The sequence below is a fragment of the Fukomys damarensis genome, unplaced genomic scaffold (assembly GCF_012274545.1).
Source record: "Fukomys damarensis isolate Sample0158 unplaced genomic scaffold, DMR_v1.0_HiC HiC_scaffold_28, whole genome shotgun sequence".
Classification (NCBI taxonomy): Eukaryota; Metazoa; Chordata; class Mammalia; order Rodentia; family Bathyergidae; genus Fukomys; species Fukomys damarensis.
The window spans coordinates 37,481,193-37,497,732 of record NW_022900940.1 but is presented as its reverse complement, the minus strand read 5'-3'; the positions used below and the strand labels follow the sequence as shown (position 1 = coordinate 37,497,732).

General features: G+C 37.1%; 1 protein-coding gene across 2 annotated transcripts in view; it reads left to right on the top strand.

The window, feature by feature from the left end:
• Positions 1-3,950: 3,950 nt before the first annotated feature.
• Appl1 (adaptor protein, phosphotyrosine interacting with PH domain and leucine zipper 1) overlaps positions 3,951-16,540 on the top strand; it is a 30,834-nt gene continuing 18,244 nt past the window's right edge. For both annotated transcript variants that reach the window (XM_033757011.1, XM_033757010.1), the window contains exons 1-6: positions 3,951-4,067; positions 5,797-5,856; positions 6,518-6,589; positions 9,665-9,752; positions 11,541-11,582; positions 12,116-12,174. In XM_033757011.1, coding sequence (XP_033612902.1) covers positions 4,023-4,067; positions 5,797-5,856; positions 6,518-6,589; positions 9,665-9,752; positions 11,541-11,582; positions 12,116-12,174 — 366 coding nt within the window. In that variant the 5' untranslated portion in view covers positions 3,951-4,022. The remainder of the gene's footprint in view (positions 4,068-5,796; positions 5,857-6,517; positions 6,590-9,664; positions 9,753-11,540; positions 11,583-12,115; positions 12,175-16,540) is intronic.

Here is a 16,540-nt window from a genome sequence, read left to right as displayed (position 1 = left end):
GGGGACACAACCCGGTAGTCTCCATTAAAGCTTTCCAAGACTCTGCACGCCAGGGAAGGAAGTGGCTCGTTTTTCCGCGGGAGGTGCCGAAAGGCCGCGTGGAGAGGCGTCGGCGGTGCTCGCGGTGGCCACTGTCACTCAAGCCGCGCGCGGCCCTGATGCGCTGCGCCTTCGCGGCTCCACTACCGCAGCTCTGGCCGCGGACTCCGCTGTGATAAACTCATCAAAATAAAAGCCCTGGGTTCGGTGCTTTGGAGATGAGGCTGGTGTGGTTGCTTTGAGACAGTTTTGGAAAATGTAAACACTTGACTACATTTTCAGTACTGAAGCGTGGAATCAACTGCACAATGGCGTTGGCTGGGCTCTAACTTGCTTAGAGAAATTTCATTACTGTGCCTACCTTTTACAGGAGCGATTTCAGATGGTGTTCTTGGTTGTTACCACTTAGGGTGCACATTTTCTGAAAATTCGCTTATTTAGAAATACAGTTGCTTTATCTCATGTATATTTTGTTTAATACACACTCCTCTTTCCCAGAAAAGAGGAGGAAAACGCTAGGTACTGCTTTCTTGGATGGCATTTCTGCCTTTTTTTTTTTTTTTTTTTTTTTCATCTACACAGGCCAGGCCAGTTGCTTGCTGGCTAATGTAGTCTTATCAGCCTGTATTGACAGAGAGAAACCCACATTTGGTTTATTTTGACTGCCAGTGTACAGTATAGTTAGTTCAGATTTGCTTAATAACACTCTCAGTATAGTTGTTAAGCAAGGAGTGATTATGTGCACCTGTGATCCCAGCACTCTAGGAAGCTAAAATAGAAGCATTGCAGGTTCAACTTTACGTTTTTTTGATGGTACCGGGGATTGAATTTGCGATCTTGTGCTTACAAGGCAGGTAGTGAACCACTGAGCTAAATCCCTGGCCCAGCCAGTTCAACTTTAGCCTGGGCAGTTTAGCGACTTAATGAGACCTTGTCTCAAAATAAAAATTTAAAAAGGGCCATGGATACAGGTCAGTGCCAACACTTTGGGTTCAATCCCTAGAACCAGGAAAAAAAAGCTGGTGAAATTATAGTTGTTTGAAACCATTAACAATTCTGTGGTGGTATTGGTCAGGTTTTTGTTGTTGTTGTTAAATAAGACTCAACAAGTGGCCCTTTCTTCTCTTCTTCTTTTTTTTGAATAGGGGGATTGAACTCAGGACCTTGTGTGTGCAAGGCAGGTGACAGCGCCACTGAGCTAAATCCCCAGCCCTTTAACTTTTCACTTAGTTTACAACTTGAGAATTAGTTGTATTTTTGACAAGCATGTCTCATTCGTATCAGCTTTCAGCAATTTGGGGGAGGTACTGGGGTCGAGCTCAGAACCTTGCTGGTGCCTCTGAACTAAATCCCCAGCCCAGCTTCCAGTAGTTTTTACTGAAATAGCTACGGACATTGACATTTTTTTTGTTTCTAGAGGCAATACATTTGAATTTGGTAGTACTTATTTGGGAAAATTTGTTGGGACAGTGGAGATTTTGGAAGGGAAGACTTGGTAATTCTTAGGGAAAACTTGTGGGTAGGATGTAAAGCCCAGATCTGGAATTGAGAGTGTAGAGTTTTTAGTTTTCACTACCAGTTAGTACCTTCTACTTTAGGGCAGGTCACTCAAGGTCTCTGAACCGCATTTTTATTTTGTTTTTTTGTTTGTTTGTTTTGTTTTGGTTTTGGTTTTTTGAGACAGGGTCTCACTATGTAGTTGAGACTGACCTGGAACTCACTATGTAGCCCAGGGTGGTCTTGAACTCACAGTGATCCTCCTGACTCAGCCTCCTGAGTCCTGGGATTACAGGCATGCACCACCATGCCCGGCTTTAATCTGTGTATTTTAATGTAATTGAGATTATATTGTGCATAACAATTTTTATCCTGCTTTTAACTTAACATTATATCTCCTGTCCAAGTACTAACCAGGCCCACCCTGCTTAGCTTCCATGGTCAGACGAGATCGAGCGTGTTCAGGGTAGTATGGCTGAAGAATTAACATTATATCTTAAGCATCTCTATAGATTACTACATTCTGAATAAAACAGATTTGGAGATTGCATGTTTTAACTGACTTTTTTAAAGTTATATATTTTTTTTTCTTGAGAGGAAGTCTTGTTCTGCTACCCAGACTATGTGGAAAGATCCCCTTGCCTCAGCCTTCCTTAGTAGCGGGAGTACAAGAGTGTGACACTGTGCCTGGCTCCCATTGTTGGTCTTTTAGAAAGTTTTTCCTAAGTAATTCTCTTATAAATAGAACTGACATTATTGCTTTTGGTTATAAATTTTTGTTCTCATTTTGGACTATCTTACCTAGAGTAGAGTAACAAAAATATGGTAACTTTTAAAGCTCTTAATATAGATTTTTAAATTAGATTATTTGATCTAGTCAAAAGTGGCCTGCCAGCCAGTTGCTATGTAAAAAAAGCTAATGCTGGGGATTGAACTGAGAGCCATATGCTAACCAAGTATTCTTTCACCAAGTTGCAACCTCATCCCTTTTTTTTTGTGTTGTTTTTTTGGTACTGTGGATCTAACTCAGGACCTTGTGTTTGAGAGGCACGTGGTGGCACCACTGAGCTAAATCCCAGGCCCTCATCCCCTCTTTTAGTTTTAATTTACAGTAGCTCATGCCATCCCCCTGCCTCAGTCTGGAGGGGCTGGGACTATGGGTGTGCGCCACCATGCCCAATTTGGATTGACGGCATCTTGACAATTGCTCTTGGCTAGTGGCAGTTGTAATAAGTTTGACATTGTTTACAAATACATGTACAGTACTTGGTTTTTATTTCTCCTAGTGGCACAGTAGCCAAATTCAGCGTTTCTGTTCAGCCAACAAATCAATTTATCTAAAAATTCCATTTGTACCTTGTGGAAGCAGAGCACCATCATCAAAATTTGCTGAACAAGTATTCATGCTTGGAAGAAAAATACTAGAGGCTAGAGTACTTCTGAGAAATATTTGTCATCTCATGATATGGAAAAGAATAATGTTGGAGAAAATGTGGATATTGATGACTTGAGTTAGAAAATGAGTCGAGTTGAATTAGAGAGTGAAAAAATTTTAGGAATGCATTTCATTTATGCCACTTGTATTATCCTTTTCACATTTACATGAGAGCCATATGTAATAAAATTCTGTCTAAGGGTCTGTTTCTAGTTGGAATATCAATACATGAGAAAACCTCAAGTCATAGCTTTATTGCCAGCATTGTTTTATTTGTTTTCATAGTATATGAAAAGGTAAATTTTATAATGGATACCATTTTGATTAAATAAAAAGGTATATTGATTCTATTTTTGTTAGCTCTAAACTTTAAACAAATAGTAATTATATAATATTAAACCCAATATTCTTGACTGTAAATAGGGAACTTGGGCTGCAAGTGTAACACAGTGGTTGAATGCTTGCCTAGCAAGTATAAGGCCCTGGGTCCAATCCCCAGCACTGCAAACCAAACAAATCAAAACAAAAACCTGTTTAGCCCTCCTCTGAGAGAAAAGCTTTTTCATTTAGTCATAAATAAATGTGTACCTTCTTTGAATTGGAATTACCCAGTTTTGGAGGAAAAAATAAAAGCAAGGGATAGATTTTTCTTAAGGATGGCAATGGCCAAACAAGATTTCCTGAGGCTAGCTGGGCATGGTGGGGCGCACCTGTAGTCCCAATACTCTTGAGACACTGAGGCAGGAGGATCAAAAATTTAAGCTTAGCCTGGGCCACTTAGTGAGACCATCTCTTAAAAAGGGCTGGGGATATAGTGCAGTGTGAAGAACACCCCTCTGTTCAATTTCCAGCTCTCCCAGCCTCGAGAAAGTAAATTAAAATGTAGAATTATTAGAATATATTGTCTTAGGATTTTTATTACTGTAAGGGAAAAATGTTTTTCCATCTGCTCTGATTTATATACCAATTAACACATTTATTGGCTTATTTTATCCAGACAAGGTCTTTACTGGGTGTGTTTGAAGAAGATGCCACAGCTATTTCCAACTATATGAACCAGTTGTATCAAGCTATGCATCGGATTTATGATGCACAGGTAAAAAAGCTAGGGCTGGGCTGGGGATGTAGTTCAGTGGTGCTGTGCCTGCCTGGCAAGCTCAACGTCCTGGGTTTTATTTCCTGTACACACACACACAAAAAGCTAAGGGCTAACACAGTGCCTGTTTAAGCCCTATGTCTTGTTTACTGGTGCTAGCCCTGCCCTGGGTGATAAATGTTTGTGGAAAGGATGAATGAACATTAAGTATACTGTATTATAGAGTTACATTTCAGTTAGTAGTATATAGTTTATAGCACTACAAAAGTGACAAAATTGAAGCATTTGTCCCTTTTCCCAAACAATAAGGGCTTTCTTGATGAAACTCAGGGATCCTTTTCCTTTCTCAGCAGAGGATTTGAAAGCAGCCTGCCTCTATCCATGTAGTAGAAGGGAATAAAAATACAGCTTTGGGGTATAAGGAGATGAATTTAAGAAGGTTATGACTAGATTTTCTTAGAGAATAGACGCAACACTTGAGTTTGTATCACCTAATTATAAATTTTAACAGCAACCTGGGTTCTATGATACACTTTCTTAGGGATTAATCAAATATACAAGATTGTTTCCTCATTTTCTCTCCTTTTTGGATTGACATTTTCATTATGCACTTAAAAGTGATATGATGAGGGCTGGGGATTTGGCTCAGTGGTTCTGCCGTCTTCCTCACAAGTTTGATCCCCAGTACAAAAAAAAAAAAAAAAAAAAATTGGTATGATGAGCCAGGCACCTGGTGCACACCTATAAGGCTAGCATTGAGGGAGGCTGAGGCAGGAGGATAGAAAATTTGTATCCTTCCTCGGAAACTTAGCAATAACTTTCTTATTTTTTTGGTACTGGGGATGGAACTCGGGACCTTGTGCTTGCAAGGCAGGTGGCAGCACCACTAAGCTAAATCCCCAACCCAGCAAGAACTTTCTTAAAATAAAAAATTTAAAAAAGGTTTTGGAATGTAGCACAGTGCTAGAGCATCCCTGGGTTCTGCCCCTAATACCACCCCCACACAAAAAAAGATAAAAACGTTATGATAATTGGTTTGATTTTTGACTGCAAATATTTAATTAACATATGAAAGAAGTATTTTTTGTTATCACTGTAAAAGAAGCTGAAATGAAAATCTTAAATATGGCTGTGTTATAAGTAAGTCAGCCACATTTTACTTGTTTGTTACTATTTTTGTTTTGTTTTGCATTTTGAGACAGGGTCTCCCTTTGTAGTTCAGGTTGGCCTTGAACTCATTGGGTAGCCCAGGCTGGCCTCAAACAGCAATCCTGCCTCAATCTCTCGAGTGCTGGGATTCCAGGTGGGTGCCACCACACCCAGCTTGGTTGTCTTATTAAATGCTTATGATAGTCTACTATCAGCATCTAGAGAGAGTAACAGTAATCCATCTAGAATCTCTGTAAAGATTTTGTTAAGGTTATGCACAGTTTACTTCTAGCTTTTAAAATATTTAATGCTTAGTTTTTTATTAGCCAAATAACAACAACAGCAAAAAAAAGAACATACCCGGAGCATCACTGAATTCTTTGACATTGCCTCTTATGGTTTGAGTTTCCCTTTGAAATGCTTCAATGGTATTTGCCTTTCCAGTGGTTTAATGAGGATTTAAAAAAAATACTGTTCAATATCTGTCTTACAGTAAATAAAAGTAGTGTAGGTATCTTCAGTTGAAACTTGTCTTAATCAGTAATATTGTGCTAATTTGAATGCCAATTTTTCTCCATAGAATGAATTAAGTGCAGCAACACACCTGACTTCAAAACTTTTAAAAGAATATGAAAAACAGGTACTGTATATTACAGGTTTTAAGAGCATACTTTAACATATGCATTGATACAGTATTTTTATACAGTGGACTTTCTCATCAGGAATCCCAAAGCTTTGGCTGGGTGTGATGGCACATGCTTGTAATCCCAGCATTCTGGGAGGTTGAGGCAGAAGGATTACAGATTTGGAAGTTTGAACCCAATCTGGGCAATTTAGTGACCTGTCTCAAAATAAATTTTAAAAGGGCTGGGGATGTAACCCAGTGTGAAGGATCTGGGTGAATTCCCTAGTACTACCAAAAAAAAAAAATGCCATTGAAATATTATAATAAGATAGTTTTAATGATTTTATGTTAGATGCAGAGGTTATCTTGTTTATTTTCTCTTTATACGTGAAGATAAGGAGATGAATTTAAGGCTTGCTTAAGGTTAGATGGTTAGTTATTAGAGGACCTGGAGCTAAACACAAAATGTTTGAACTCCCAGTATTATGTGTGTTGTACTATACTGTGTTAATTGGTTATTTAGCAAACATTTAAATTAGTATTCATTGATTATTAAAATTATTGTCACTTTTGGAGCTTATTCAAAATTTTAGTTTTCTGAAATTACTAAAAATGTAAAATGTGATGTTATTCACAAAATTCATACAATGTTGTACTTTTATCTCATTTCTTTCAGCGTTTTCCTTTGGGGGGTGATGATGAAGTTATGAGCTCTACTTTACAACAGTTTTCAAAAGTTATAGATGAGGTAAATGTTTAGTTTCCTTAAATTAGTGTTTTCATAATTGTTACTCTAATTATTAAGTTTTAATTGGGAACTTTTATTATAATTGAAGGAATAAAACTTTATTACAAAGACTGCTAAAGAAGGGTCTTATTTCTTCATGCTGGTTGCTGTCTTATAAAAATAACACTTTCTCAGGGGCTGGGAATGTAGCTCAGTAGTTCTGCTGCCTGCCTCATAAGCTCAAAGACCTGAGTTCAATCCCTGGTACAGAAGGTGGGGTCGGGGGAAATGGCCCTGGTCATGCTATGGGCTGGGGATTAAAAAAAAAGAACAACGCTTTCTTTATCTGTTAAAACATTGTTTTCCAGGAGTAAGCTTAGAGATGGGCTTTCTCTGTTCCCACCCCATGTATCATTCATTGTGTCATTTGACGTGGGCAGGGAAAGAGGGCTGAAGCTGTGAGCCATAGCTAAGCCCTCTGTGGTTTTTCTTTTGCTGTGAAGTTGCATTTACTATTTAGTTATTATTATTAATTTCATTATTTTTATTAAATTACTTTGGAAAATATATTGTAAATGCTTGTTCTTCAGCTTTAAAACTCTGTAAGAACAAGGACCGGGAATTTAGCTCAGTGGTTCCACTGCCTGCTTCGCAAGCTCAAGGACCCTAGTTTGATTGCCAGTACCAAAACCAAAACCAAAAAAACTCTATAAGAACAAGAAGTAACCATTATTAGTGTTTTGTTTTGTTTGGGTTTTTTTTTGGTACCAGGGATCAAACTCAGGACCTTGCACTTGGTCAGGCAGGCACAGTGCCACTGAGCTAAATCCCTTGCTCTAAGAAGTGACTATTATTAACTGTCTTTACAACATGCTGTAGTGAACTGCCTTACTGACCATTTCTTTAATTTTTGTGACTACAAAAGTGGGAATAGAAGGAAGGAAGGATAATTAAGTATAATAAACATTGAAGACATTGAAAAACACGTGCATAAGAAAAGCCAAAGTAAATTTACCTTCCCCCTGGGTATCAAACTCAGGACCTTGCACATGCAAGGCAGGAGCAGTGCCACTGAGCTAAATCCCTGGCTTGCAAATTTACATTTTTATACTGTCCAGTCCTTATTAATCCTTCCATCCCAAACAGCAAAATCAACCTTTAATTTCTTAAACCATTTGTCATAGCAAATCATTAAAAAACAAAACTGGAAGCTAGTAGTGAGAAATGTATTGAGAATCTTAACTATCTCAACTGTTTCAGTGAATGTTCTATTTTGACATGAACCACTAAATACTGTCTTTTGTAGTTCTCTTAACTGGATATATGTGCATGCTAGGCAAGTAACCCACCACTGGCCTATTACCCACAGGGTAATTTTTAAAATATTTTATTAATTCATTGTAACAGATTATGATAAATACATATAAATTTGCCAGTCATGAAACTTATTATGATCATAGTATTGTGCAGCCCTCACAGCTCTCTAGTTCCAGAAGATTTTCATTGTCCTAAGGAAAACTGTCTGCCTTTAAAATAGTTATTTTCATCTTCATGCTCACTCTGGTTCCTGGCAACCACTAAAAAACTTTCTGTGTCTATAGATTTTCCAGTTTTGTGTATTTAATATAAATGGACCCATATAGCTTGTGGACTTTTGTGTCTGTCTTTTTTTACTTAGCATGTATTCAGGATTTATCTGTGTTATGAGTCAGCATTTCATCCCCACCACCTTTTTTTTGCTGACTAAAAATTCCATCATAGAGATATACCACATTTTTTTTTCTTTTGGTACCAAGGATTGAACTCAAGACCTTTTGCTTGTGAGGCATGCACGGTGGTGCCACTGAGCTAAATCCCTGGCTTTACCACATTTTGTTTATCCATTTATTATGGACAGTTGAGTTTCCACGTTTTGGCTAATGTGAAATAGTACAGCATTCATATACACCTTTGTTTTATTGAAAACAAGTTTTCAGTTCTTTTGGGTACCTACTCAGGAGTGGAATTGCTTGATCGTATGGTACTTTATGTTTAACTTTTTTATTATTATTTTTTTAAAACACAGGGTATTATTGTATAGTTCAGGCTGGACTTGAACTCACTGTAGCCCAGGCTGGCCTGAACTCTCATTGATCTCCCTGCCTTAGCCTCCTGATTGCTGGGATTACCAGCATGCACCATTGTACCCAGATATGTTTAACTTTTTGAGGATACACTACACTGTTTTCTATATTGCTCATACTATTTATTTATCTATTTATTTATTTATTTTTTTGAGACAGGGTCTCACTGTGTAGTTGAGACTGATCTGGAACTCATTATTTAATCCAGGCCGGTCTCAAACTCACAGCCATCTTCCTGCTTCAGCCTCCTGAGTGCTGGGATCCTGGCCGCTCACACCATTTATATTCTTTTCAGCAAGGAACAAGGTTCTACCTTTACTACATCCTTGTTCTTAACAACTTTTTTTTTTCTAGAACTGGGGATTGAACTCAGGGTCTTCATACTGAGGTACTCCAGACCATTTTATTATTTTTAGTTTGAGACTGGGTCTCACTAAGTTGCCCAGGCTGGGCTTGAACTTTCAAACTTGCAATCCTTCTCCTTCAGCTTCATGGAGTGCTAGGATTATAGGTGTGTACCACTGCACACAGCTTTTTGTCCATTTTTTAATTGAGTTATTTGTCTTGTAGAAGTTCTTTATTCTAAGTGTAATCTGTGGTATGTCATTGGCAAATATTTTATTCCATTATGTGGGCTAGCTTCTCTTTTTTTGATAGCATCATTTGATGCACATTTTTAATCTTGATGAAGCCCTATTTATATTTTCTTTTGTTCCTTGTGCTTTTGTTATAGCTAAGAATTCGTTGCCAAGTCCAGGATCTTTCTAAGTTTAGGAATTTTAAGTGAAAAATTTTGACTGTATAATATTTTGTACTATATCAAATTTTTTAGTATTTTCTTATGTAAAATATATCAGCCTGTTAAAGTAGTTTTGCTTCATTTACATAAGACTGGTTAAATGTCTCTATAGACATTTGTTATAAATGTTAATCTGTTAGTTATTTGGCCTTTTTGGTCTTTTTTTTTAACTAGCTTAGCTCTTGTCATGCGGTACTTTCAACTCAGCTTGCTGATGCCATGATGTTCCCCATTACCCAGTTTAAAGAAAGAGATCTTAAAGGTATTGAAGTCAAGCTTATGTTTTTCATCGGTTGTCAGATCAGTGCTTGTAAAATGTATATTATTCTGTACCTAAACCATTTCTGACCATAACCTCTGCCACTTTTACTTAAATTGGTCACCATACATTTATAGGAGCTCTTGATAGGTATTGAACCTAGATACTGATGAATACTGATAAGAAATTCCTTCCTTTTCGAAATCCTAGAGGAGATGGACAAACACATCATTATGATACTATGCCTTTTATAATTAGGGAATGAGAAAGTGCTGTAGGGCTCGGGAGGGTCAGAAAGAATTCATGAAAGATGTGAACATTGAACAGTGGGGAGGAATTTGCCAGGAAAAGTGAGTCATTGTTTTGTTAGAGGGACTAGCATGCACAAAGGTATGTGTTCTAGAAATACTTAGCTTGTTTTTGTTTTGTTTTGTTTTTTTGGTACCGGGGATCAAACTCAGGACCTGGTGCTTCCAAGGCAGGCGGCGGCACCACTGAGCTAAATCCCCGGCCCAATACTTAGCTTATTTTGAGGATAATAAGAAATTCAGTGTGGCTGCAGTGTTGGAGATACAGTATTGGGGTAAAGTAGGAGATAATTTAAAAATAGATTAGATCATGCTAAAAATGTTGAGCTTGAGGTTATGAGCACAGAGAAATGCCAGTGGAAGTACTTAAGGAATAAAGAGAGATAATGTTTTTGTTTTTTGGAGAAAGAAATAGAGTAGATTTGGTGTCTAAGAGATGGAACTAAGAAGTGTGAGTCCAGTGATGCATGACCAAGGCCTAGGTTGGGATAGTGGAACAGTGTAGAGATTTGTTTAGGCTAGGGTCATGGGAAAAGTACGGAGCCAGCATCCTAAAGACTGAGTGACTTCATAGTTTGTGGATTTTTTGCCCATTTACTGTTTCTAGGCGATAAAATGAGGATTTCATAGAGTTGGATCTTTTTCATAATTTATAAATTTAGTCATATAGACTTATTTCTAAAATATATAGCCAGAATAAAAACAACTAATAATGTATCAGTCATTTGCAAAAAAGCATACATGAAATAAAGACAAATGTACTGCTGAGATGGAGTAAATAATTGTAATGATCCTTAAGAATGATCATTTCCAGGCTGGGGATTTAGTTCAGTGGTTCTACTGCCTGCCTCACAAGCGCAAGGTTCTGAGTTCGACCCCCAGTACCAAAAAAGAAAAAAAATATGATTATTTCCAAGGTCAAGAAACAATTTTTTGCTAGGCATGGTGGTGCATTCCTGTAATCCCAGCACTTGGGAGGCTGAGGCAGGAGGATCGCTGTGAGTTCGAGACCAGCCTGGGCTACATAGTGAATTGTAGGTCCATCTCAGCTACATAGTGAGACCTTGTGTAAAAAAACCAAAAAAAAAAAAAAAAAAATAGTTTTTTTCTCCATGATATAAGGGGACCGATTGGCCTAATCTTATTAATAAAATGTGCTTTTTTCCCATTCAACATTTGAAGTTATTAAAGCCTTATGTCAAAAAATGAATTAATAAGCACTAAGAATATTTGCATGTTGTAATACAACAGTGGGTTTAAAACTTATTTTGTGTCATATTACTTGTATTGAGTAGATTTTTTAGTGATGTAATAGTTGCCAGTAAGATTAAATGTTTTATAGACTAGCGGGCAGGTATAGTAACTTTGAGTGGAAGTATAAAATATTTAGTTTTAATTGTAGTTTTAGTGGCATTTATTGCTTTGTAAACTTTAAACTATTTAATAAATTTGCTAAACAGAAATTATTCTCGAACTTTTTCAGAAATCCTAACATTAAAAGAAGTGTTTCAGATTGCTAGTAATGGTAAGCCCTGAATACTTTATATACTTATTTTTTATTGATGCATTTATCAGTATACAGCTTTGTTGATTCTTTGTAATAATTGAAAAAAAACTAATTAAAAGCTTTAGTGAATATTATTTAAATCAGTATTACTTGAATACTGTGTTTACAAGAAAAATTTTAAAGTTTTATTGAATCAGTCTTCTAGTTTGTTATTTTCATAACGTCTAAAGAGGTAGTATAATATGTTACCTTCCTTATTTTCCTGTGTATTCCAATTTTTATTTAACGAACATTTGTAATTTTTGGACTAAACATACTTTAAAAAACTTAGTGGATTATAGTTTCCTTGGAATCAATTGTTTTTATTTACCAGTTTGATAGACACATAATTTAGTGGAAACTTGGCTGTGGGGAAATTTGAATATGATGATCATGTGGTAGGGAATTCTTGTACATTTTCAGAAAGATGCATGTGTTCAGAACATTTAGAGCATTTATAAGTTTTGCAGAGTACTGTCGGATGGTTGTCAGCACTCATTTCTGCCTTCTAGATCATGATGCTGCAATTAACAGATACAGCCGATTGTCTAAAAAAAGAGAAAATGACAAGGTAGGGAACATACATACTCCCTCACAATTAATACTGTTTCCTTTGGTGGTCTAGTCTTCCCTGTTTAAAAATAGACCAGCAGTTTACGTGTATATTTTGCTGGGTTTTTTTGTTTTGTTTTTGTTTGTTTGTTTTTGTTACCAGGGATTGAACTCAGGACCTTGTGCTTGCGAGGTAGGCGGTGGCACCACTGAGCTAAATGCCTGGCCCCAAAATAAATAACTAAATAAACAAACAAATTAAATGCAATACAGCAAAACAGGATATAACTCCATGGTGCCGTGTTTTAAAATGTTTTCTAAAAACTTAAAACAAAAAAGAAAGAAAGAAATCTATTCTTTTTTTAAGAATAAACCATTTTATTTTTTAATTTTAAAGTTTTTTGTGTTTACTTTATTCTTAACTGCTGGTGGATTAAAACCTTTTTAATAATTGTTGGTCCCTTTAAACAAAATACTTTTCTTCTGCCGGAATTTGTTCTTATAATTGAACATAGCTATTCTAAAAAATAGAATTGATGCCCAGTATCTTATTTACTGATGCCTCTTATTTATTGATGTCTAGTATCATACTGCCTCTCTTTGCTTTGCTTTGCATTTTTGTTTTGTTTTTCTTTTTTGGTACCAGGGATCAAACTCAGGACCTTGCTCTTGCGAGGCAGGCAGAACCACTGACCGAAATCGCTGGTCTTTATGCTTTGTACTTTGATAGCATTGGATGCGTTGTTTTTATTTGTCCATATATGTACTCAGAAATGTCTTGTATAATACAAAGTTGAATTGTTACATACTCAATTCAAAGAAATTCTTTTTTGAAGCCCTCTTCATTTAAAGGGCTGTCTTTTTTGATACTTCAGGAGTGAAGTCCAGATATATTTTACTGTATTTGAGGAGAAATGTATTCAAGTAAAGATTAAAGAACAGAATATTAACAGGTTCATCTGGGTGTTTCTTAAGATCAAGTTTTCCTTCAGTGCCTAATCCAGGGCTTGCTGTCTAGGTCTTCCTAGATGCTGAGAGTGAGGTGATCTCTGTGCCTAGGACTTGGTGTGTCTGTAGCCTTGGTTGCTGCCACCAGTAGAAACACAGTGAGTGCCTGTGGGAAGCCATGCAGCACAGTAGTTACTGTGCATCAGCCACTGTGATGATGAATGGGAATGTCCAAAGATAAACTGCTTGATGGTGCAGATACTGATAAAATATGCACATTTGAGATCTAATTTAGTGATTTTGCTTTAGAAAAGTAGTTAAACACCCTAAGGCATATTTGAGAGGCGCTGAGTTTGATTCCTGGTACCAAAAAAAAAAATTGGCATATTTTACTTTGCCTCTGGTTGTTCCAAGTCTTCTTAAAAAACATTCTTTCACCATTTTTTTATGTAGAAAATTTGTTGAGCACCTGCTTTATATCTAACAGTATGTTGAAGGAACAGTATGAGTAGGTTCAACTCCTGCCCAGAAGTAGATACTCCATCCTTATTGGAGGCTTTTGTGTAAATGTATATGATGTGTAAGTGGCCGAGCACAAGAGTGAAGAGAAGGTATGGACTAACATGAATTAGGTGCACAAATAGAAGTTTTACTAAAATGTTAAAAGCATAGACGGGCTTTGATCAATAAATTGGGAGATACTGTGCTTTTACAAGGTGCCATTTGCCCTGAAGATAAGTGGACATCATTGATGAGGTTCGAATTAGCCTACGCAGAGGCAGGCGTATGACTGACGGAGCTGGAGGATGTAAAGGTTGGAAGCGCTTGCCCTGGAGTTAGACTGGGAACAAATCTCAGCTCTGCCACTAATTTGCCTGAAGTCGTGTACTTCTACTTAATTTCAAATCTTTGTTTTCTTACTAAAAAAACCCCAAAAAAACCACAGTATTTTGTCAAGATGAAGTTGGGCGATATATGCAAAGTATCTGTCTTATAGTGAATTTTCACTAAATTCTAGCCATAATTATTTTGGTGATGATTAAAAATAATCATTCCAGTGTGTCTGAAGCATTGGGAGATGTAGCAGAAATGTCAGTAGAGAAGTAATTGAGGCCAGATTACCGTATTAATGACCTGGAAATTTGTGTTAGGGGAAATGAGCAGCCACCAAAGGATTCTAAGTCAGTAAATGATACCGTGTAGTTACGCTGTAGAACAGAAACACTAATAAAAATGAGAAGAGACCAAGACCAAAGAGAATCCAGTGAAAAGATTTTGGAATAGTTTGCAAAGACATGAAAAGGTCTCAAATAATGTTATTATTATTATTATTATTTGAGATAGGATCTCACTATGTAGTTCAGGCTGGCTTTGAACTCATTATGTAGCCCAGACTGGTCTCAAACTCACAGTGATCCTCTTGCCTCAGCTTCTCAAATAATGTTACTGAAAGAAGAGAGGAAGGAGTACTTTTTACAGTACTATGGATTGACCCCAGGGGAGTTCTACTACTGAGATAGCCTATTTAGTTTTTATTTTTATTTACAAATTTTTATTATTTAAAAAAATTTTTTATTAAAAAAAACTTTTTTTTTTTTTTTGGTACTACAGATTGAACTCAAGACCTTACACTTGCCAGACAAGTGCTAGGCCATTAAGCTAAATGAAAATCCTTGGCCTATTTTTTTAAAAATTTTGTATTAAAATTTTTTTTTTTTAAAAAAAACTTTTTTTTTTTTTTTTTGGTACTACAGATTGAACTCAAGACCTTACACTTGCCAGACAAGTGCTGTGCCATTAAGCTAAATGTAAATCCTTGGCCTATATTTTTAAAAATTTTTTATTAAAATTTCTTTTTTTCCAAACAGGGTCTTCTTCCTTGCAATTCAGGCCAGGGGCTGGGGATTTAGCTCAGTGGTTCTACCTCCTGCCTTACAAATGCAAGCACCCAAGTTTGATCCCCGGTACCAAAAAAAGAATGTAATTCAGGCTAGCCTTGAATGCCAGCAATCCTCCTGCCTCACCCTTCTGAGTGCTAGGATTACAGGTGTGTGCCACTGTCCCTGGCTTTTTTATTTTGAAGTAGGATCTTACTAAGTTGTAGGCTGGCCTTGAACTTTCAGTCCTTCTGCCTCAGTCTCCCTCATAGCTGAGATTAAAGGTGTGTGTCACCACTTCTGGCTGGGAGATACTTCATAAGTAAAGGTTTTTGGTTAGGGGGAATAAAAAGTGAATGTTAGAATCTTTGGATAACTGGTGATTCCTGAAGTAATTAAGAGCTACGAAATAAAATAGAAGAGCAAGTTTTTTGGAAAGAGACAATATTGTCTTCTGGTCTGTAAATTTCTAGTACATAAACACGTATCTCTCTCTTTGTCTGACACACACTCACACACACACACACACACACACACTCACACACACACACGTTACATCCAGCTGTAGATCTGTTTCCTCTGGTACTTGACAGTGAGGGCAGGAGATAAAAATTTGTGATCAGCGAGTCATTGGTATATTGGAGTATTTTTGGTGCTTGATCAGGTATTCCAAGAGAAGAAGAGAGAAAAACCTCATGCATATTATATAATAAGTGTTTAATAGGGTTGGGGATTTAGCTCAGTGGTGCTACTGCCTGCCTCACAAGCCCAAGGTTCCAAGTTTGATCCTTAGTACCAAAAACAAACAAGCAAGCAAACAAAAAATAAGTGTTTAATAAATACCTATTGTCTCAATAAAAGAACATAGAACACATATTTTAAGAATGAGTGAAGGAGGCCGGGCGTGGTGGCTCACGCCTGTAATCCCAGCACTCGGGAGGCTGAGGCAGGAGGATCACTATGAGTTCGAGACCAGCCTGGATGAGATAGTGAATTCTAGGTCAGTCTCAACTACATAGTGAGACCCTGTCTCAAAAAACCAAAACCAAACAAAACAAAGAAACCAAAATAAAAATGCGGTTGTTCAGAGACCTTGAGTGACCTGCCCTAAAGTAGAAGGTACTAACTGGTAGTGAAAACTAAAAACTCTACACTCTCAATTCCAGATCTGGGTTTTACATCCTACCCACAAGTTTTCCCTAAGAATTACCAAGTCTTCCCTTCCGAAATCTCCACTGTCCCAACAAATTTTCCCAAATAAGTACTACCAAATTCAAATGTATTGCCTCTAGAAACAAAAAAATGTCGATGTCCGTAGCTATTTCAGTAAAAAGTACTGAAAGCTGGGCTGGGGATTTAGCTCAGAGGCACCAGCAAGGTTCTGAGCTCGACCCCAGTACCTCCCCCAAATTGCTGAAAGCTGATACGAATGAGACATGCTTGTCAAAAATACAACTAATTCTCAAGTTGTAAACTAAGTGAAAAGTTAAAGGGCTGGGGATTTAGCTCAGTGGTGCTGTCACCTGCCTTGCACACACAAGGTCCTGAGTTCAATCCCCC